At 43.9% G+C, this 21,556-nt stretch overlaps 1 protein-coding gene across 1 annotated transcript; it reads left to right on the plus strand.

Annotated features, from left to right (window-relative positions):
- The first annotated feature begins 257 nt into the window (after positions 1-257).
- TRIM36 (tripartite motif containing 36) lies at positions 258-21,499 on the plus strand. The gene is made up of 9 exons (XM_042839447.1): positions 258-504; positions 11,338-11,663; positions 14,789-14,935; positions 17,101-17,196; positions 18,740-18,993; positions 19,608-19,732; positions 20,274-20,567; positions 20,833-20,857; positions 21,394-21,499. The coding sequence occupies exons 1-9, from the start codon at positions 474-476 to the stop codon at positions 21,497-21,499; spliced, it is 1,404 nt and encodes a 467-aa protein (XP_042695381.1). The 5' UTR covers positions 258-473.
- Positions 21,500-21,556: the final 57 nt, after the last annotated feature.

The following is a 21,556-nucleotide window of genomic DNA, read 5'->3' on the forward strand; positions in this document are numbered from 1 at the left end:
TGACATGAGCAGGGACAACATCACACAGAGGGTGGTGATGCACCGGAGCAAGTTGCCCAAGGAGGCTGTGGATGCCCCATCCCTGGAGGCATGCAAGGCCAGGCTGGATGTGGCTCTGGGCAGCCTGGTCTGATGGTTGGCAACATAGAATGTTGAATCTAGGTGATCGCTGTGGTCCCTTTCAGGCCATTCTATGATTCTATCACTGTGAACATGCAGTGTCTTACAGCTTGTGCTTTCTGCTTGGTTTTCTCCTCCTTCTGTCAAAGGTTGCTACCAAAAGTATTGAAAGAGAACTCATCTGCCCAGCATGCAAGGAGTTGTTCACCCACCCGCTGATCCTTCCTTGTCAACACAACTTGTGTCACAAATGTGTGAAAGATATACTATTCACAGTTGAAGACTCATTTGCTGATGCAGGTTCTGAATCCTCAAATCAGAGCAGCCCGCGGTTCCGAATCTCTTCTGCTAGCATGGACAAGATTGACAGAATTAGTAGATCAGGTACGTGTCACAGCTTTACATGTTTTTCTGATGTTATGTATTAGGTTGACTTGAGCTGAATGGAATCTGCATGGCTAAAATGTCATCTCAGTTCTTCTGATGTGGTTAATTAGATGACTTAGGATAGCACGATCTCATTCATTCTGTGATAAGAACAGTGGGAAGGTTTTAATTTTAAAGACAAGGCATTTCACACAGAACACATTTGTCTTTGTGGCATCCTGTCAGTATTTGTAGCCACTGCCTCTTTATTTCAAATACTGTTGGGCACCAAGGTATAGATGTCAGCAGTTTTGTTGTCCTCCCAGATTTCAACCAGCAGAATTCTGTAGTTTGGAATTCCTTCTAAGTCTTTGAGGACTTCTCAAACGACAGTGCTGTCCTGCCCATTCCATGATGTTTGCAGTAAATTGTTTTCCGTAGATGGCGACTATTGGGTGATTGAAGAACTGGAGGATGTGGCTATTAGGAGATTGTGCTAGCAGTCTCTTTCAGTGTTTTGCTCAAGGCTTTAAGGTGCACTTAGCTTGAGGACTCGTAACTCTTTGTGGTGTCATGCTATACAGATTCTTACTCTGACTGTACTCAGCTGCCTCTGTAATTCAGGGATGAGGTGATCAGATTTTACGCAGATACACTGGAAGTATTTTATGCATGCCATGCATCTTAAAAGAAACCTCATCTCTGCTTTTAGACTTCATGCTGGAAAAATTGCCCACTATAAAACCGCATTCCACAGTGCTCCAGAAGGGTCATTTGCAAGACACACCCTGAGTCTATTTGCATTTCATGTTCACAGTTGTCCCCTTGCCAGTTTTCAAAGTCCAGATGCCACTGCCTTCACTTATGTGACGCTTTGATTTATTCAGCTGTTCCCTGAAATGAGTCTGATAAGTAAATGCTGTGCTTGCCATAGCTTGGCTGACTGTTGCTTGAAGGAATCAAACTGCTAGTTATCTTCATTCCAGCCCTGTTCCAGGATGTGGTGTGGACAGCCTTGAGGTGACTGATCTCTATGCACAGTCAATTGCCTTCCTCAGCTGCAGTTTCACAGGAGCCCACTGGTAACTGTGTTACTCCAAGTGGAGGTCTGCTCACTTTCCCCCCCCACAGTAAACCTGGTGTTCTGGCATTGCTTTGCATGCATGGACTGAGAGCCTCCATGGCTTTGCAGCTGTCATCTTTGACAAGGTGGGTATCGTAGCCCCAGGCTGGGTGCCTGGAAGGTAGTGAACGCACCGTGGGTGACCTCCTTGTGAGAGACAGCATAGGAAGTGTGAAGAGGCTGTGCATGGGGAGCAGCCTTCTTGTGCTGCGCTTCCTCTCTGTCCTGTTAACCCACCTTCATCTTGCTTTCCATCACTAGTAGAAACAAGGACCTGATGTGATGCAGCCCATCTTAATGTGTGGCACAATCCACCCTGCATGCTGAAGGAGGCAGAGGCTCCTCTGAGGAGGTAGCGCTGGATGACTGTAAGAAACCAAATGCTCTCACATCCCCTTACGTGAATGTTTTGGGGGGAAGGAGGATTTCAGAGACTCAGTAGCCAGCGTTTCTAGGTTCAGTTCCCAGTTCTGCAGTAGTAGCTGGCTGGTTTTTTTTCACAGGGTTTAGATGTACTGTTTTGTTGACACGCCTGACAGCAGGACAGGAAAGACCCATTTGTGATGTTCCTGCGCTGTTGAGATCTGTGCCATAAGCTTATTGCAGATGCTGTCATCTTCACAGTAGTCTGCCACCCTTCCAGCAGATAGAGTATCATATGTGTTATCTCCTGATCTGGCTTGTTAGCCGGAAGAGATAAATGCTTTGCTAATGTCTTTGTACCCTTTCCGTGAACTGGAGAGTGCTGAGGCTGGGAAAGAGTTGTTTTCCCTCCATTCTCCCTAATGACTGTTGGGCAGGGGCACATCATAGGCAAATTGTCTTCCCAGACATTTTGGAATTGCAAAATGAAAATCATATGGAAATGGGAGCTTTAAAGAACACATTTGAATGTTCAGGTTATGCTGTCTTTGCTTTCTTTGCTTCTGATGTCACAGATACCGTGGTCACGTTGCTCTCTGAGGTGTGAGCTTTTGGCTGTCAGAAGTTTGGTGCTGCTAGTATTCAGTGTGCATCACTCTTCTGCAGCTGAATGAACTGTACAGGGCATCACCTGACTTAATTTATTCTGTGACCTTCAGAGGGGCTTGTAATAAAACAACTTAGTGAGAGTGAAAAGACACAAGACAGCAACCTAAGTGAAGCTTCACTTATCAAAGAAAGAAACACGGGTATTTCATGTCATTGAGTGCAGGGCACGTCAGCTGTCAGACTGCTGTGTGTGAAAATGTATGAGGGCTGCTCCAAAAGCAGTGCCTCCTATTCTGTCAGTTGGCCCACAACATCAGAGGTTGGTGGTATGGCAGGAGAGGCTGACCCTTCCCACCAGTACGTGTCACACTTTGTTGCTCTGTGACAGGTGGCGGGACAGGGCAGTCTGACATGGAAATGCATATGAAGCAAAGCTCTCTAATTGAATTCCTCCACATGGAAAATGCTCCTGTTGGCATTCATTGATGCTTGCTGAATGTTAATGGAGACCAAACAGCGGATGCTAGCACAGTGAAAGTTTGACTGCATGGGCAACATTTTTCTAGCAGCAACTCCATCATAGCAGCTGTGAAGCAGAGAATCGCCTCTGCTGCTGCAGATTTCAGTGAGTGCAGCGTGCAGGCTCCTGTTCACTGCTGATGAAAATGCGTGGCTAATGGTGATGACTGTGTTGAAAAATTGTGTTTTGTAGCAGAGAATGTGCTCCATCAAGTAGTGTTACTGTGTTCTTTGTGTCTCTGCTGTTTCTGTGGAAGTAAATGGGAGGCATTACTTATGGAGCAACTTAGATAGATGACCTCTTCCTTCTGCTGTGCTTTAGGTTTTCTTTATTTTTTCACTTACTGTCCTTATTGAATCCTTGCTGTCTCCACAAGGAGTGCTGGGTGCTAGAAAAGTTTTGGGTATTTAGATGTTTGAGATGCTGGAAAGAATGGGTCTGAACTCTTTATTTGTTGTGCATACACAGCTTGCATTTATAAAAACAATTTGCTTTAATGTGAAAAGGCCAGAACCAGTAGAACTCTTTGCTTTTTAGTTGGAGTGCATGTTCTTGTTAAAATCCAACACAATGTTTTCAAAAAAACTTAACTGCATTTTATAAAGTATTGCTTGCATAAATTGTTGCATATTGAATGGGAATAAAATCAATTTGTTATTCCAATGCATCTTCTGTAATATTAGAGTAATTATTATGTCGGTGTAATTAGGAGGAAGCATGCAGTGTGGCTGTGTTACCATTTGTGTAGCATTGCTGGATGATGCAGAACTTGAGTATTTAAAATATTTTTTTCTCCCTTCGTGTTTCTGCTTGAATATTACAGTTGTGTCACCATGTGCTGGGAATTAAATATTCTTTCGTTTCAGTCCTGCAGTATTTTAGCAGATCCAGGAGAGACAACAGCCGACACTCTTCATTTGAACCATTGTAAACCAATGGTATATCTCACTTTTTGATTTCTAAACAACTTTCTGTTCATTGTTTGCAGCCTCACAGAGGAGGTCTTTTGGTTGGAGAGGTAGAAATGCTTCACATCTTGTTTTGGCTCTAGATAGTGAGGTCTTCAGATCTCAAATATTGCTGGCTAGCGTATAGATTTGTCAGTGGTCAAGTCCACAAAGTGGCTTTTGCAGCAAGCAAAGGTACAGCAAAGATCTTAAGAAAGCTTTTCATTCTGACTTAAAGGTCGACTGGACTGGCATTGGGTTTATGGTGAGAGCTATTTTTTTGTGTCTGTGCACTGCTGGACATACTTGATAGGTTCAAATAATGTAAATTCACTCTTCTGCTTAAAGCAAACAGAAAAAGCCCCAAGAGTCTATGTTCAGGCTTTTTAATTTTCAGGAGCTTACATGCTCCATTTTTAGTAAAGCTGCTTTTTTACTAGAAGTGAAGAGTAGTTATTACACTGATCTTTTTAACAATTATAGGTCACCTTTTCACAGAACTTGTGAACAGAAACAGAATTCTTCATTTTCTCTGAGCCCTCTTAGTTATGCCTGATAAAGAAGCAGACTGAAATTTACACCTTTAACTGAATAGGTGTTTCTGGATCTGGCAATTTAATGTGTTGTTTTTATTTTTGTGCAATGCTTTGTCAAAATAAAATTATGTGAAACACTGCTGTAGTATTGATAGGCACGTGAGCAGCCATTAAAGATAATGTTCCTTTCAAGGAGGGAATGAGCCGAAGCAAACATTAACCTGCATTTCACACTCAGCGTGAGGAACGCAGCAGTTAAGAGAATATGGGCATTCATTTGCAGCAGGTAGAGACTGAAGGTGTCAGAAAAGAAAGCAACAGCACAGGACTCCACCTGAGTTCTCAGAAAGCCTGTCCTCATCTGCTCGTTTTGCAGAAAACAGTCTTCATTTGGCTGAGATTAAAGTATTGTTTTGTAGCCACATCTCTCAGCTTTCTTTCTTCCTAAGCATCCGTCCAAAAGCTGAGTTCGGAGCTGGCAATAGACATTTACATGTTTAAAAACTTTTAGGAGAATCCAGTTGACTTTTAAAATATTCATTTTTTTCTTTTTTCTTTTTTTTTTTAAACTCACACATTTAATTTTCATGTCTCCATAATCACAGAATGCTGGTGATAGTTTACTTGGATAACAGTTTTTATCTTTAAGATGTCTTATCCCTTTGCAAACCCGCAGCTGTAGGTTGGGCTCTTCTACTTTTGAAATGCTGGCATCTCTTCTTGGGAATATAACAGTGTCTGTATAAGACCTACCCAAGGTTGCTCTTTGCCTTGAGTCATCACAGTCTCCTGAAGTCTCTATTCTACATCAGTCTCTATTCTGATATTTGTGAGTTCGGAGACTGAGTATGAGCACGTGCTGTGCCTATTCTTTAGTTACTGGTAGAGTTATTCATTACAGGTCAAGTGGTCCTATTTGTTCCTTGTAGTGATTCCTAGTATTTCACAGAATATATAGAGAGTGTATAGTTGTTCTTTGGAAACTGGATTGGCAAACTGTAGAAGACAATGTGGGATGGATCGAAGTTCCTCTTGGCCACACATCTAATGTGACTACAAAATGTGCGGGTTTTTGTTTCTTTGTAGGTTTTTTTGTTTGTTTCTTTGCTTTGCTGCATGGAATGCTTGCACTTCAGTTTTAGCAAACTTCAAGACAGCTAGGAATGACAGTGCTCCAAGTAATTTATCACTTCATGAGTGCTTTCTTTTTAGAATGCAAGCATACAAACCTTATAAGCAGGAATCAGGAAATCGGGCTAGTTCCTGTTGCGTATTGGTATCTTAACATTGTTTTAAAAGAGGCAAAAAGAGAGTTTCTTCCTCTAAATATTGATGTGCCATAGCATGCAGTGCTTCTAAGTACTCTTGTAGGTTTTAAAACAGGGAAAAATCAGGCCAGGCTCTTAGAGTACAGTGAGGGAAAAGGGATGAGACATCTTAAGAAAAGCAGGGCTTGCCTGATGCTGGATGACTTCCTGCCAGCAGTGTCACCAGTCACTGCCAAGCATGGCCTGTGATGGCAGTAATTTTGTCCCATGATGGGCAGAATGAAAGGCCTCAATTGGACTGCAGCAGAGCTCACCTCTGTGTTACCAGTCCCACCTGTGAGCTGCTTTGCCCAGACTTCAAAAGCATGCTCCTGGACGAGAATTTCAAATTGTATTTTTAAACTTGACCACTGCACCGTCTTGTCTTTTTTTTCCTTCTTCCGTGTTTTGCCATTGCTTGCTCTCTGCTGTAGTGAATTGCATGTAGACATTCATGCAACGCTGTGCTGTTACTCTTTTAGTTTTAATAAATAGTTCAAGTCCCTTTCTGTAGCTGTTGACTGCATGGTGCTGTATGCAGAATTCTCTTTCTTTTAGGCCATTGCAAGTATCTGTGTGAAAGGTGTCTGTGTGGAATGTTGTAAGCTTAGAGCTGACATTTGAGGTAAAGTTTGTGTCTCACTGCTGCTCCTGTCCTTGCATGTGTGTGTTGCTGTGTATGCCAAGTTACAGGTACTACAGCACATGCATTTTGGGTAATTAATTTGCTTCCAGTAAGCACTAGGAAAACAGATGTTAAAAACAAAGAAACCAACCAACCAAAAGGAAAAAAACAAAACAAAACAAAACAAAAAAAGCAAAACCCAAATCTCACACACACAAAATCCACACCAAACCTCTGCTTCCTTTAGCCATAAAGCTGTGTATGGTGACTTGAGTCAGCCGTACTGTGGTTGGTATGTACAGGAGGGCTTCAGACTAACCGAGACTGAGAAACTGAGGCTGCCAGCTTGCACAAACTTACTTACCTTTTGGTTTTGGCTTCTTAGCTGATGGTCATACATGACTATCATGGGGCACATTTCAAAGGTTTGCAAAACAACCACCTTCCTATGCTAGTGTTGTTTAGGTTGCTTCTTTGAGAGAGATGGTGAGAGGCTGAAAGAGGCATGGTAGGCAGGTGAGTTGTGAAGTTTTGGGTGAAGCAGCCACAGAAGAGCAGTGGAAGCCAAACGTTTTTAGCTGGTGTAAAAGGAGTGCTCAAAAATAAATGATACATCAGTACCTTTGAAAGGAAGAAAATGACTAAATACACCTAAGAACAAACTTCTCTTTCTAGAGAATTCATTTATTTCAGGACTAAGAATTCAGGTTTAAAATTACACATCCTTTATGAACTTGTTAACTAGAGAAGAATGAAATCCTCTCTAAGGGATTTTAAAACCATGGTCTAGCTCCCTACGAGAAACAGTCAGGAACAGGTTGAGAGCCTGTGGGTTAGGATTAGAGATGGGACTAATATAGGTCAGCTGGTGTTAGGGGTATACTACAGACCACCTGATCAAGGGGAGGCTGTTGACGAGGCTTTCTTGCTCCAGATGCGTGAGATGTCTGGCTCACGGGCTCTTGTCCTGGTGGAGGACTTCAACCATCCAGACATCTGCTGGGAAAACCACATGGCGAGCTGCAAGAGCTCCAGAAGGCTCTTGGAATCCATTGACGATAGCTTTCTGGTTCAGGTATTGGACAGACCGACCAGAGGTGAAGCGTTGCTAGACCTGCTGCTCACCAAGGAGGAGCAGCCGAGGAGATCATCAAAGGCGTCAAGGTCGGAGGCTGCCTGGGCTCCAGCGACCACGCCCTGGTTGAGTTTGTGATCTCAAGCGATGTGGGCCTGGCAAAGAGCAGGATCAGGACACTGAACTTTACTTCAAACTACTCAATGGATTGCTGGCCAAGATCCCCTGGCGCGCTGCCCTCAAAGACAAGGATGTTGAGGAGAGCTGGCGGCTCTTCCAAGATGCCCTCCTGGAAGCACAAGAGGTCTCCATTCCTCTGAATAAGAAAGTGGGCAGGCGAGGTAGGAAACCGGCATGGCTCAGCAAGGACCTGCTGAGAGAACTGAGGGCGAAGAAAGGGGTGTACAAGCTCTGGAAACAAGGCTGTGTCACCTGGGAAGAGCACAGGGATGCCGTCCGGACTTGCAGACGTGGGATCAGGGAAGCCAAGGCGCAGGCAGAACTGAACTTGGCAAGGGACGTGAAAAACAATAAGAAAACCTTCTACAGGTACATTGGCCAGAAGAGACAGGCCAAAACGGGCGTACCTACTTTGGTAAATTTAAAAGGAGAACTGGCTTCAACAGATGAAGAGAAAGCTGAGGTGCTGAATGAGTTCTTCACCTCGGTCTTCACTGGTGGCCAGGATTCTAGTCTTTTTCACGTCCCTGAACCCTGCATCCCCAAACCTCTATGTGGGGACCAAGGAGGTAAATCCCTCCCCACTGTAAGGGCAGAGCAAGTCCGAGAGTGCCTCCTTAGACTGAATGAATACAAGTCTATGGGGCCGGATGGCGTGCATCCCAGGGTCCTGAAGGAGCTGGCTGAGGTGGTTGCCGAGCCGCTCTCCATCATATTTGAGAAGTCGTGGCTGTCAGGTGAGGTCCCGGATGACTGGAGGAAGGGTCACGTCACTCCCATATACAAGAAGGGGAGCAGGGAGGACCCGGGGACCTACAGGCCAGTGAGTCTCACCTCCGTGCCTGGGAAGATCATGGAACAGATCCTCCTGGACAACATGCTCGATCACATGAAGAATGAGCATGTGATCCGAGACAGCCAGCACGGCTTCACCAAAGGAAGGTCATGCCTAACTCATCTTGTGGCCTTCTATGATGGAGTGACGGCATTGGTGGACGAAGGGAAGGCGACCGATGTCATTTACCTGGACCTGAGCAAGGCCTTTGACATGGTCCCCCACCACATCCTCATCTCCAAATTGGAGGGAAGTGGATTTGATGGGTGGACGACCCGATGGATAAGCAATTGGTTGAAAGGCCGCAGACAGAGGGTGGTGGTCAATGGCTCTATGTCCAGGTGGAGGCCGGTAACAAGTGGTGTCCCCCAAGGGTCTGTCTTGGGACCGGTGCTCTGTAACATCTTTATTAATGACATCGATGAGGGAATTGAGTGCACCCTCAGCAAGTTTGCTGACGACACCAAGCTGAGTGGTGCGGTTGATACGGTGGAAGGAAGGGATGCCATTCAGAGGGACCTCGACAGGCTGGAGGGCTGGGCTCGGGTGAACCTAATGAGGTTCAACACGGCAAAGTGCAAGGTTTTGCATTTGGGCCGGAAGAACCCCAGGCACCCGTACAGGCTGGGAGGAGTGGTCCTTGAGAGCAGCTCGGCAGAGAAGGACCTGGGGGTCCTGATGGACGAGAGACTGAACATGAGCCAGCAGTGCGCTCTGGCAGCTCGAAAGGCAAATGGGATCCTGGGCTCCATCAGGAGAGGGGTGGTCAGCAGGGACAGGGAGGTGATTGTCCCTCTCTACTCGGCTCTTGTGAGGCCCCATCTGGAGTACTGTGTCCAGGTGTGGAGCCCTCAGTACAAGAAAGACATTGAGATTTTGGAAAGGGTCCAGAGGAGGGCGACTAAGATGATCAGGGGGCTGGAGCACCTCCCCTATGAGGACAGGCTGAGGGAGTTGGGCTTGTTCAGCCTGGAGAAGAGAAGGCTGCGGGGTGACCTCATTGCAGCCTATCAATACCTGAAGGGAACCTACACCCACGAGGGGAGTAAACTCTTCAAAAGGGCTGACAACAGCAGGACTAGGGGAAATGGATCCAAGTTGAAGGAGGGAAGATTTAGGTTGGATGTTAGGGGGAAGTTGTATACAAGGAGAGTGGTTAGGCCCTGGAACGGGCTGCCCAGGGAGGTTGTGGATGCCCCGTCCTTGGATGTGTTTAAGGCCAGGTTGGACGGGGTCCTGGGCAACCTGATCTGAATGTGTATGTTTGGTGGCCCTGCTAGGCAGGGGGGTTGGAACTACATGATCCTTGAGGTCCCTTCCAACCCGGGTGGTCCCTTCCAACCCGGATTCTGTGATTCTGTGTGATTCTGCAGAGGGTGTTGGATTTTTTTCTTTGTAGAGGGAATATGCATTAGGCTGACATGCTGGCTATCCCTGCTGCAGAGGTACATAAACGACTACTTTGTGATCATTGTTCTTCCTTGTTCAAGAGTGAGATAGGGATGCACTCCTGCTTGCTAGCTTTAAGAACACTGTGCTGTTCGTAGCTTTTGAGCAGTGTTTGGCATATGCTCCAGAGGCTCTTCTAGCTTGCAGTTTTATTTGAGCCTTCAGTCTTTTTCTTTTAGAGAGGAGGAGAAAATTGTGGGCAGCTATTTGGAGCTTCTCCACAGTCCCCTTTCAAAATAAAATGAGCTAGACATAAGAGATAGTTACACACTATCTGTGGCTCCCTGATTCAGAGTGGAGGAAGCTCTCAAACTTGATCATCATAGTAAAAGCCTTTTTATTTGGGGTTTCTAAGCATTATTCCTTTATGAAGGCTGTTCAGCTAGAGAAAAGCTTTGTCATCCTCTGCACATTTTGACTAAAATTCTGGCTGATAGTTCATACTGGAAATAGCTAGTTCTTGTTTTCCTCTTTTTATGGCTTTTCTTGGGATAACCCAGATAAGTCAGCTGAAGAAAACTTCAGGGAGCTCTGAACTGGGATTAGCTGCTCTCAGTGAGAATAAGTGTCTTTCACTGGAATGCGTTAGAAGCTGTTAGTCTCTCTTTAGACAGCCAGTTAGCCTGATGCTGGCTGGTTCCTGAGAGGTACATGTGTAGTGTTTCAAAAAGCAACGTTTGGATGCATCCCAAACTAGACTACAATTGTACTGCTGCATCATCTTAGAAAGGAGTGCCATTTTTAAGTTCCCCATGATGTGTAACTAACATAGGAGGTTATTAGGCTTAGGAAGGTATACATTTGTTCCTGAGTGAATCCTCAGTCTCATTGAAGCAGGTGGCCACAAGCTGGGGCATCCAGCCTCCTGTGCTTCATGCAGAGATGCTGAGGAGTTCTGAGCGGTAGAGTAGTAGAGAAATTGTTTTTATTTATGCCTGGCAGTGCAGGACATGCTCTGAGGAAAAACAGTATTGTTGGCAAAGTTGACACAAAAAGCACAGCTGCAGGAAGCAGAAGATAGAATTGGAACAGTTAACTTCATATTGACACAATTAAGTTTTGGAATAGTTCGTAATGTTCTCTAGTCTCAAACATTATAGTACCTTGTCATGGCAAATCTATTCTCTTTGGCTTGGCAGAGTGTTTATGAATTAGTACTGTATTAGTTTGGTGACATCCCATGATAATTTGTGATTGGTTCATAAATTCTTGTGCTTCTCTTTTTACTATCTGAAACTCTTCTGTTTATGCTCCTACTAATCAAGATTTGCTGTCTACACAGGCAGAAAACACAACTCTTTGACTCCTAGAACAACTATGTTTCCTTGTCCTGGCTGCCTGCATGATATTGATCTCGGAGAACGTGGTGTCAATGGCTTATTTCGAAATTTCACTTTGGAAACAATTGTGGAGCGACACCGACAGGCAGCCAGGGCAGCCATAGCTATTATGTGTGACTTCTGCAAACCTCCGCCTCAAGAATCCACAAAGAGCTGCATGGACTGCAGTGCAAGCTATTGCAATGAATGTTTCAAGGTGCACCATCCCTGGGGAACTGTAAAAGCTCAGCATGAGTACGTTGGACCAACCACTAACACCAGACTTAAAGTAAGTACACTGGATCTTAGGGAATTTTGATTGCTGTGTTCATATATAGCTGCAGACATGTTTGTGCTCTGGCAGTTGATTTTTAGGACCACTGTTGTTTTATTCTGCTGTCATTTGAGTAAATTATAAGCTTTTGTTTGTTGATGCCAAAGTGGCTTGAACATGTTTGAAGGGGACTCTAAGCATTTTGTTTTACTTCAGTTAATGGATTGTTTTTATATACTTATTCATTTACCTTAAGACATAATGATTTTGAGCACCCACAATTGTCTTAAGGGAGTTTTCTAGGAAACACAACCTTGTTGATTTGGTGCTTGTAAACAGAAAGGGTTTTCTGAGTGAATTGGCAGCTGGGGGCTGTCTTGTCCACACTGACCATGAAGTATTGAGTTAAAAATCTTTGGTGCAAGGAAGAAAACTGCCACCAAAACTTCAACCCTGGATGTGGGGAGAATAGACTTCAGGCATCTCATGGAATTAGTTGGCAAAGTCTCATGGGAAACTGTTTTAGAAGGCATTATGGTCCATAGGTACTGGAGTTTGTAAACAACACTAAATTAGGAGGAGATGTTGATTCCCTCGAGAGCCTTGCAGAGGGATCTTGACAAATTGGAGGTCTGGGCAATCACCAACTGCATGAAGTTTAACAAGAGCAAGTGCTGGATTCTGCATGTGGAGCAGGATAAGCCTGGTTTGTGTACAGAGTGAGGGATAAGAGGCTGGAGAGAAGCCCCAGAGAAAGGGATCTGGTGGCTGATGGCTGGCTGAATGTGAGCAGGTGCTGATTTGTGCTCTCTGGTGACAGCAACAGAAGCCTAGGTAACAGCAAGGAGCTGCATCAGGGCAGGGTCAGACTGGATGTTAGGAAAAGATTCTTCACCAGAGGGTGGTGGCATGGAACAGGCTCCCCAGGGCAATAGGCATGGCTGCGAGCTGCTGGAGTTCAAGGGGTGTTTGAGCAAATCTATCAGATACAGGGTTTGAATTTTAGGTGGTCCTGTGTGGAGGCATGAGTTATCTCGGTGATCCTTGCGGGTTCCTTTCAACTCAGAATAGGCAGTGATTCTAAATGTCATGTCAAGGAGCATGCCTGTGTATGGCAAACAGAAAAACCAATGGAACACAACCAAACAAAACCCTAGCATGAGGATAGTTCCCTTTGCATGTTTTGAGCCTGAGCTTAATCCTATGCAAAGCATCTTTTTTGTCGTATTCCTCCTTGCAATGAATAATAACTGGAGGTGAGAGCTCAGGCCTCTGCTGCTATTAGGTGCACCCTTCTAATCCTTCTTTGTAGCTAAAGACAACAGTGCAATTGCAAATTTTCTACTTTGCAAACTACTGCTATGTTCAGACAAAACACAGTGCCTGCAAGCTGCTGTCACTTTTGTTTCTCTTGCTAAGTGTGATGCAGGACACGGGTGTACCTAATTAAATTCAAGTTACACAACAGGAGGAATTGTCACAACTGCCCTCTGTCTAGCAAAAACCCACAGTAAGTCTTAGTGTCCCAGCATTAGCTACATGCATGTGTTTGGTGACAAGAATTGTGCTGTGGGCTGACTTTTGTGAATTTCCTAGTAGCAGCAGTGCTCACTTGATGAAGCACTCCAGAAGTGCTTGGATGTTGCTAGGTTTTGATCCCATGCAGGTGGTATCATGGTGAATCACTCCATGTATTTGGGGCCAGAGTGTGGGAGAAAACTTGATTAAAGGTAGGCCTAGTGTGTTGCTTCTGTGCCTTGTACAGAAGCGCGGGGAAGGCTTTAAGTGTATTATCAATACTAAATCTCTCATTATATTTTTGAGGACTGAGTTTAGTATGAGGAAAGAAAAGTGTATTTTTAATTACAGTACGTTGTTAAGATCAGAACTGAATGAAAGAGTATTTGTGAGTCTCCTAAATAATGTTCCTGGTTGTATCATTAATTTGAAACTAGACTGCAGAGCACTTTGTAATGTGTGTGGTGGGGATGTGAGAAGCACACAGTAGACTGATTGTTCTTGAATTTTTAGAGAGCTAGACAAGATAATCTGCTTTTTCTGTCTCTGGTTTGCAGGCTACACTTACGATTTACGCAAGAGGTAAATAAAAATATTTGGTTTCTGTTAAGTGTGGCCAGACAGTGCTGTGGAAAAAATGACTTCCGTGGGATAGGAGATGATTGCAGTTCTTTGGAGATGTCTTTTGCCACAGCTGATTTTGCTGAAAGTTTCTTCTTCCTGTTTTTTTTTTTTTTTTAAATTAAATCAACCAGAGAGTGACAGTTGGGTAGCTTATCATGTGTTCTGCTTAATGATAATACTGTATACCAGGGTGCTAGTGAGACTAGTATCTTTTGCCTCTCATCATAGGCCAAGATAAAATATGGTCTTGAGAGCTGGTTTCAAGGATGGCCAGCAGTTTTCATTTTGTGTGTCCATATTTATGCTACTGGAATTTTGTCTTTATTTTGGCTCTTTTGTTTTTCTCCCCACCCCCTTTTTCGGTGCGTATGTCTGCTCTTTGAGCTTGGAATTGGACGTTTTTCTCCCTCATTTAGCAGTTACTCCATCATACATGTTCAGTTTTTGAAAGATGATTGTTAGCGAGTGCCAGACTTTTCAGAATATTGAGGCTGATATTTGAGTGAACAATTGTAATTGGAATCAGATGGGAAACAGTAAATGAAACAGAGCTTTTTATCTTTAAACAGACTGTGAGTGATGTTAGAGGCTGTATTTCGCTCCAAGAGCTGTAGCTATGTAGCTGTTCTGAGCCTAGTTTAGATTTAAATCGCTCCTGTATTCGTAGCTCTTTTGAGAGAGATTTGAGGTGTTGACCTGGAGCCAGTAGAATTTGAGAGGGTGAGTGTGTTGTATATATTGTATTCACAGTTCTGAACATGGCTACAGGTATTTTACAGCATGCAAAGAACTTCAGAGATTAGCAAGATGATTAACTGCAATATGGAGGCTACTTGGTGTGTACACAGACATAAAATTGTGGACAAACATAAACATATGGCCTGTAAGTTGAATATATGAAAAATCCATTAGAGGAACTAGATGCTGCCTTGGGACGGCTGTTTGCTTTAATGGTTTCTTTTTGGAAATAGTCTTTCATTCTTTGCTCTCTTTTTTAGGTTCTGATGTGTCCAGAACATGAAATGGAGAAAGTGAACATGTACTGTGAAATCTGCAGAAGGCCTGTCTGCCATCTCTGTAAACTGGGTGGATCTCATGCAAACCACAGGATAACAGCAATGAGTACTGCCTATAAAACTCTGAAGGTAACAGTAAGCGTTGTTTGACCTGAACTTAAGAAGAGAAAGTACACTGAGCTTCTGTTGTAAGGGCAAACTCTCTCTGGCGGGAAGCCTGCACATGTCCTTGGAGGACATGGGTCATGAGGCATGCTGTTGTGCAAGCTCTGTTAGTGTACATATTAATGTGACTTAGCATATCTGAGAAAATAATTTTTCTGTGACCCTTTCAAAGTGCTTCCCCTTAATTTAGCCATTTGTGCAGCAGTACTGACCCTTCCAGAAAGTTTAAACCACTAATAGTTGGCAGTTTGGCTGGTACCACTGGGTAGTTTCAAGGCTGGTTCCCTTGTATCTTGGGTGAACTGACATTTCAAAAGCACGTCAAAACAATTTGAAACTGAAGCGTCTCGCTTCTTGACCTTGCGTGTTGCTGAAGCTGCATGGTTGTTAATTGACTAAGTACGGTACAATAAAGAAGACTTGCAAACATTGTTTTGTTACTACAAAATGACTGCTGCTATCTTTTCCCCTTTCTTCTTCTCTAGCTCTTATCCACAAAAAAAAAAGGGGGGGGAGGAAAGAGGGAAAGAATGGGGAAAAAAAAAAAAAGGAAAAAAAGAGAGAAATATTTTTCCTTTCTGCTTTCTGACCTCCTTGCTTATTTGCAAAGCTGTACTGATGTTAGCTTTTGAAGATAGGGAAGTGCAGAGACACACATAAGCTCTGCTTCGAGCCACTCATTTCTTTAATAAATCTTACTAGAAATGAATTTATAACAGGCAGGGCTTTTCTGTAAGTTATAATAATGTTCTTGAGCTTCTGGTTCCTCAGCTGAAGAGAAGATGACATCTCTGGGAAGGAATGAGCCTTCTTCAGTTGCTTTGTGTTGCTTGCTCAAACGAATCTGTCAGTGTGGTCATTTTGGGAAACTCAGCAGTTCTTTACAGCATTGACTTACAAAGGCTTTGACACTGTGTCCTGCAGTATTCCCCTGGGGAAGTTGACAGCCCATGGCTTGGACTGATACACTCTTTGCTGGGTAAAGAACTGGCTGGATGGCCAGGCGCAGAGACTGGTGGTGTTAAATCCAGCTGGTGACTAGTCATGAGTTGGTGTTCCCCAGGAGTCAGTACTGGGGCTTGTCCTCTTCAATATCTTTACTGATGACCTCGATGAGGGCATTGAGTACTCGCTTGGCAAGTTTGCAGATGACAGCAAGTTCCAAGAAAGTGTTGCTCTGCCTGGGGGTAGGATCTGGACAGGCTGCATCGCTGGGCTGAGGCCAGTGGGATGAAGTTCAACAAGACCAAGTGCTGGGTCCTGCCTTTGGCCACCACAGCCCCAGGCAATGGTACAGGCTTGGGGCGGAGTGGCTGGAAGACTGCATAGAAGAAACAGACCTAGGGGTGTTGATCAGTGCTTGGGTAAACATGAGCCAGTATTGTGCCCAGGTGGCCAAGAAGACCACTGGCATCCTGGCTTGTATCAGAAACACTGCTGACAACAGAAACATGGAAGTGATCATCCCTTTGTAGTCAGCATTGAGGGTGCAGCTTTAGTATGGTGTTTGGTTTGGGGCTCTCATACAAGAAAGACAATGAGGCCCTGGAGTGTGTTCAGAGAAGGGCAGTGAAGCTGGTGAGGGGTCTGAAGCAGAAGTCTTACGAGGAGTGTCTGAGGGAGCTGGGATTGTTCAGTCTGGATGAGAGGAGGCTCATGGGTGAAATCATTGCTTTCCGTAACTACCTAAAAGGAGGTTGTGGTGAGGTGGGGGTTGGCCTCTTCTGCCATATAACTAGCAATAGGATGAGAGAGAATGGCCTCAAGTTGTGCCAGGGGGGATTCAGGTTGAGTGTTAGGAAATGCTTGTTCTCTAAGAGTGAGGTCAGACACTGACCTAGGCTGCCTAGGGAGGTGATGGAGTCACCATCCCTGGAAACGTTGAAGAAATGTTTAGATGCTGTACTGAGGGACATGCTTTAGTGGGAAATTTTGGTGGTAGGTGGATGGTTGGACTAGATAAGGTCTTTCTAACCTTGGTGATTCCCTGATTCTATGACTTTCACTGATAGTAGGCTGCCAGCCTTGCTACAAGGTAAACTGAATATTTACTGAGTGACTTATTCCTGCTGTTGATGTGTTTGGTTTGGAAGTCCTTGATCTGATTGTTTGCTATTCTATTTTAATAGGAGAAGCTTTCAAAAGATATAGAGTATCTCATCAGTAAGGAGAGCCAAGTAAAAGCTCACATCTCACAGCTGGGTCTTCTGCTGAAAGAAACAGAGGTAATAATGATTTGCTGTTTTGAAGGGGTAGTCCTCGAAGGGACACAGCAAGGGCTGGAGCTGTTTCCAGCGCAGTGTTTCACTGGCTATATTGAGGGCTGGAGGGTTAATTTGAAACAATTTCTGTAAAAGTTGTGTTAGTCTTCTCACTTTAAAGCCATTCGAACAGTGTGGGAAATTTAGGCAGTGTACAGAGGAAGGGGACGTTTTGGTTTCCAGTGTAAATTTGAAATAAGGCTTATTTGATACTCCAGTCAAAGATAAATGAGTTGGACTTAAAGCTCTCTGTATCAAAGGCAATGCACTGCTTATGTTTTTAAATTATTTTGAGGATGTTGCAGTGAAGTCAGAATTAAGATAAAAAACTCTGCATAGAAGACAGAGGTGGGGATATTCTTTGCATGCAAAATGCAAAACTGACAGAAATTGCAGGAGCTCCTGGCCCTGCCCTTTCCTGGATGCAGATCATATCTGTGCATCCATCTGAGGTAGCAGTCAAGAGTGGTCCTGTTGCTCCAAGGGAGTTGGGTGTTGCGACGTGACACTGGGCTACCCTGGGAAACATACAGAGATCCCCTGTGGTAAATTAAGATGAAACAACACCAAGCACTCAGTTAAATATTTGCTTGGATCTCACTATGATACTTAGATTTATATGTCTGTATCTTATTGGCTGTGAGCTATGATGATAGGCCTTGCATTACAGCCCTTGCATCCAGCAGTGTCACAGCAGTCAGGATTGTTTCTGTGTTGCTGAGCACACGTGCCTTTTGCAGTCTTTTGACTTTCATGTGCTCACAGTCCCCCCCACTAAAGCGGAGCTCAAGTCACAATATGTGCAGTTCCGCTGAGCATGTACAGTCCTTCAGAATGTGCCAGAAATGAGCTGGGGTCTCAAGTGGCTGTCAGACTGAGATATGACACTACAGCTGCTCAAGTGCAGTTTGGGGCTTAGAATACGCTGGAAATTGGTCCATGGGTTGGAGGGTCTTCAGGTGTCTCACTTTCCCACTGCCCAAAAGACTCCTTGTTGAGCATCTCTCCCTCCCCCCAGTAAGTTCTTCTGATGTTGCTGAACAGGTCTTCATAGTCTCAGAAGATAAGGAAATCCATCTGGAGAAGTAGTGTCTTGCCTTGTTAAGGTCTCCTCCTCCAGCATCTCCTTTTCTCCTACCAAGTGTTTGGGACATTAAGCCATTTGCTTCTCAGCCTCTTACAGCGAGAAGTCTCTTGGGCATGAAAGCTTCAGACCCACCTTCTACAGTGCTCTTCCGTGAGCTGTTTAGGCAGAGAAATGTCCTGTATAATTCAGGGCATAATCTGAGAAATAATTTCCTGCTCTTCGTTCTCAGTGTTAAGATAGTAAATATATACTAACTTGCAATATTGCTTCTCTTTTCATTCTTTAACAGTATAACAAAGCTGTAAATCTTCCAAGCAGATGATTGAATTGCTGTTACAGTTCATAAAAAAAACTTTTGTGTTTCCTTACACAGACACAGAGCAATGAGATTGGTTTAAAATGTATTTTGTTCTTTCCTAGTGCAATGGGGAAAGAGCTAAAGAAGAGGCATCTCAGAGTTTTGAGAAATTAATTAATATCCTGGAGGAGAAGAAGTCTGCAGCTCTTAGGGCAATTGAAGTGTCTAAGAATATAAGGCTGGACAAATTGCGAACTCAAGCAGAAGAATATCAAGGTCTCCTGGAAAATAATGGCCTTGTAGGATATGCTCAAGAAGTGCTTAAAGAAACTGATCAGTCCTGTTTTGTTCAAACAGCAAAACAACTTCACGTCAGGTATCTTGGTTATTGTCTGGGTTAGGTACAGGTTCTGCTGCTGCACGACGTCTGGTCAAGTAGGTTATCTTAACACTTGCTAGCAGAGTTCTGGGTGTAGTACCTTTTATTGCAGAACCTCATAACCAGTCCAGCTGCAGTTCAGAAGAGATTACTGTGGTACAGTGTGTGTTCAGAAGTAGCACACCAAAGGGATTCTGTCCTTCTAAAGCATCTAGCCCTGCTTAGTAGAACTGCAGTGGAACAGCAGTCTGTTCAGCTCACTGACACATTCCTTTGCACTGTGATTATATCAGCTATTTGCAAGTTAATCTAACAGGTCTCTTCCGACTTTACACTTCTGATTTAATAGTTGGTCTCCATTAGCACTTCACATCTGTTTTGTTCTTTGAACAGAATGCAAAAAACTTTGAAGATAATCTGCTATTTGAACTTTTATTTGTTCACTGTTCTTACCTTCATGTGCATAACGATTTTAATCTTTGAATTTAAATTCTGCCTAGTAAAGAAAATGAGACTTCAGTAAGTAAAAGCTAGCATTTTTGTTTTCAGAAATGTACGTTTATACATTCCCTTTTCTTCTGTCTGCCATCCCTCCACTCCTGTGCTTTTAGAATACAAAAAGCTACTGAATCTCTGAAGAGCTTCCGGCCAGCAGCTGAAAGCTCTTTTGAAGGTTTTGTGGTGGACACAACCAAGCAAGAAGTGATCCTTGATGACTTATCCTTCTATTCCAGTGGTAAGTTGTGAGAACATCAAGTCTTTGTTGAGTTACAGCTTTAAGAGCTTCTCTAGAAAGGGTGATATGCAGGGCTGCAGTTGCACATCTCAGTGAGGTGCCCTGACTTGCACTGATCCTTCTGTCTTCATGATCCACACAGCATTACCTATCAGCATTACCTATTTGCTCTGACAGGCAAGCTGGGATGTCATCAACTTCAGTACCAGTTTACAATGACTTCTAAAATACTGTAGTTAACGACAATTAAATCTTAGTGGAAGCTTGTTGTGTGCGCAGAAAAAAAGTGGGCATTTTTAATGCCGTTTTTTTTTTTCCAGCAGCTTGCACAAATTAATAGCACAACTTCCAAATCAAAAGCAGAAACTAAAGAATTCATTTGTGTGCAGGAACACAGGCAGTGTCACCTTTAACTGTGCAAATCAAATTATTTTCCACGCTGCTGAACTCCTGAGTGGAGAAGGTATAGATCACTTTAAAACAATGTATATTTAAATGTCTAAACTTCTGGATTTTTTCTCCTCAATCTATGGCCTTCCAGGTCTGGAAGTACCAGAAATCAATGAGGAGCAATGCAGAATGTATAACAAAGCTGTGATCAGCTGGGAGTCCTCCAAGAAGACAGACTCTGCTGATATGTACGTTCTTCAGTATCGCAAGCTTAGTAGAGAAGAGGAGAGTGTGATGTGGCAGGAGGTTGAAGTTTGCAGCAAGAGCAAAGTCATACCTGATCTTGATGAAGACAGTAGCTACGCCTTTAGAGTTCGAGGGTACAAAGGGGCCATGTGTAGCTCGTGGAGCAAAGAAGTTATTTTGCGTACACCTCCTGCTCCAGGTACTGGCTTTTCTTATGTCCACCTGCACTGGAAACCACCTACAGTTCCCAGACTTCTATCCCATTATTGGTTGTATGTATATGCATAGAAGCACTGTAATAAACAGGTTAATTATCATACTGCGATTATTAGCCTGCATGACAACCCTAGTAGCTTTTCATAGTGAGAATTTCTAATGCCAATGTATGTTAAGATGCAGTTTGTAAGCACAGAAAGCCAAAAGATGCTTAACTAACAGCAGACTCTTGGAATACTATTTTTCAGTTCTTAGCTTTCTTTTTGATGACAAATGCGGTGTCATGGTTTTGTGATTTTTGGCTTTCGGTATTCCACATCATAACATCATGTGGGGCACTGGGACTTTAACTGTTAATGCTCAAGTCCTGGGTACCTGCCCTGAAGAGAGGAAGAACTACATTCCCCAGGGGACCTTGCGGTCAGGGAGAGGAGGTTTAACTCCTGGCAAGGTCACTTGAGTTCTCTTTCTCGCCTGCCCTTCGTCGTGGGCGCTGCTCCCGTCTCCCTGCTGCTCAGCTGCACTGCGCATCTCACCCCAGCGTTGTGGTGAGGCCTATCCACATTTCAGATATTCTCTCTCTCATTGTATTTGATTTATTAGCTTCAATTCTGATTATATTGTATTATAGTATGTTATCTTGCATTCTGATAATATACTTAGTAAATTAGTTTGTTTCTCCACAGATCGGTGCCGCTGTTTTAATTATTTTGGGGTCTCCTGTTTCCTTTTTTCCGGAGGCGCGGATCTGCGGATCCCTCTGCCACGCTCGTCACGGAACCGGGCCGAACCAGCCCGTAAACCATTGCATGCGGGTACAACAGTGAATTTCTCCTGCTGAACCCAGAAAGAACGTCTGTGGAAAGCAGGGCTGGATTTCCTTTACTGCTAAGAGCTGAACCCCAAATCACTTGAGGGAGTGCTATCTATCTATTGCTCTCACCGCAACCCTGAAATGGAGCGAACGATTAA

This window comes from Centrocercus urophasianus, unplaced genomic scaffold (genome assembly GCF_019232065.1).
Source record: "Centrocercus urophasianus isolate 14NV4802_14NV808 unplaced genomic scaffold, USGS_Curo_1.0 seq_926, whole genome shotgun sequence".
Taxonomy (NCBI): Eukaryota; Metazoa; Chordata; class Aves; order Galliformes; family Phasianidae; genus Centrocercus; species Centrocercus urophasianus.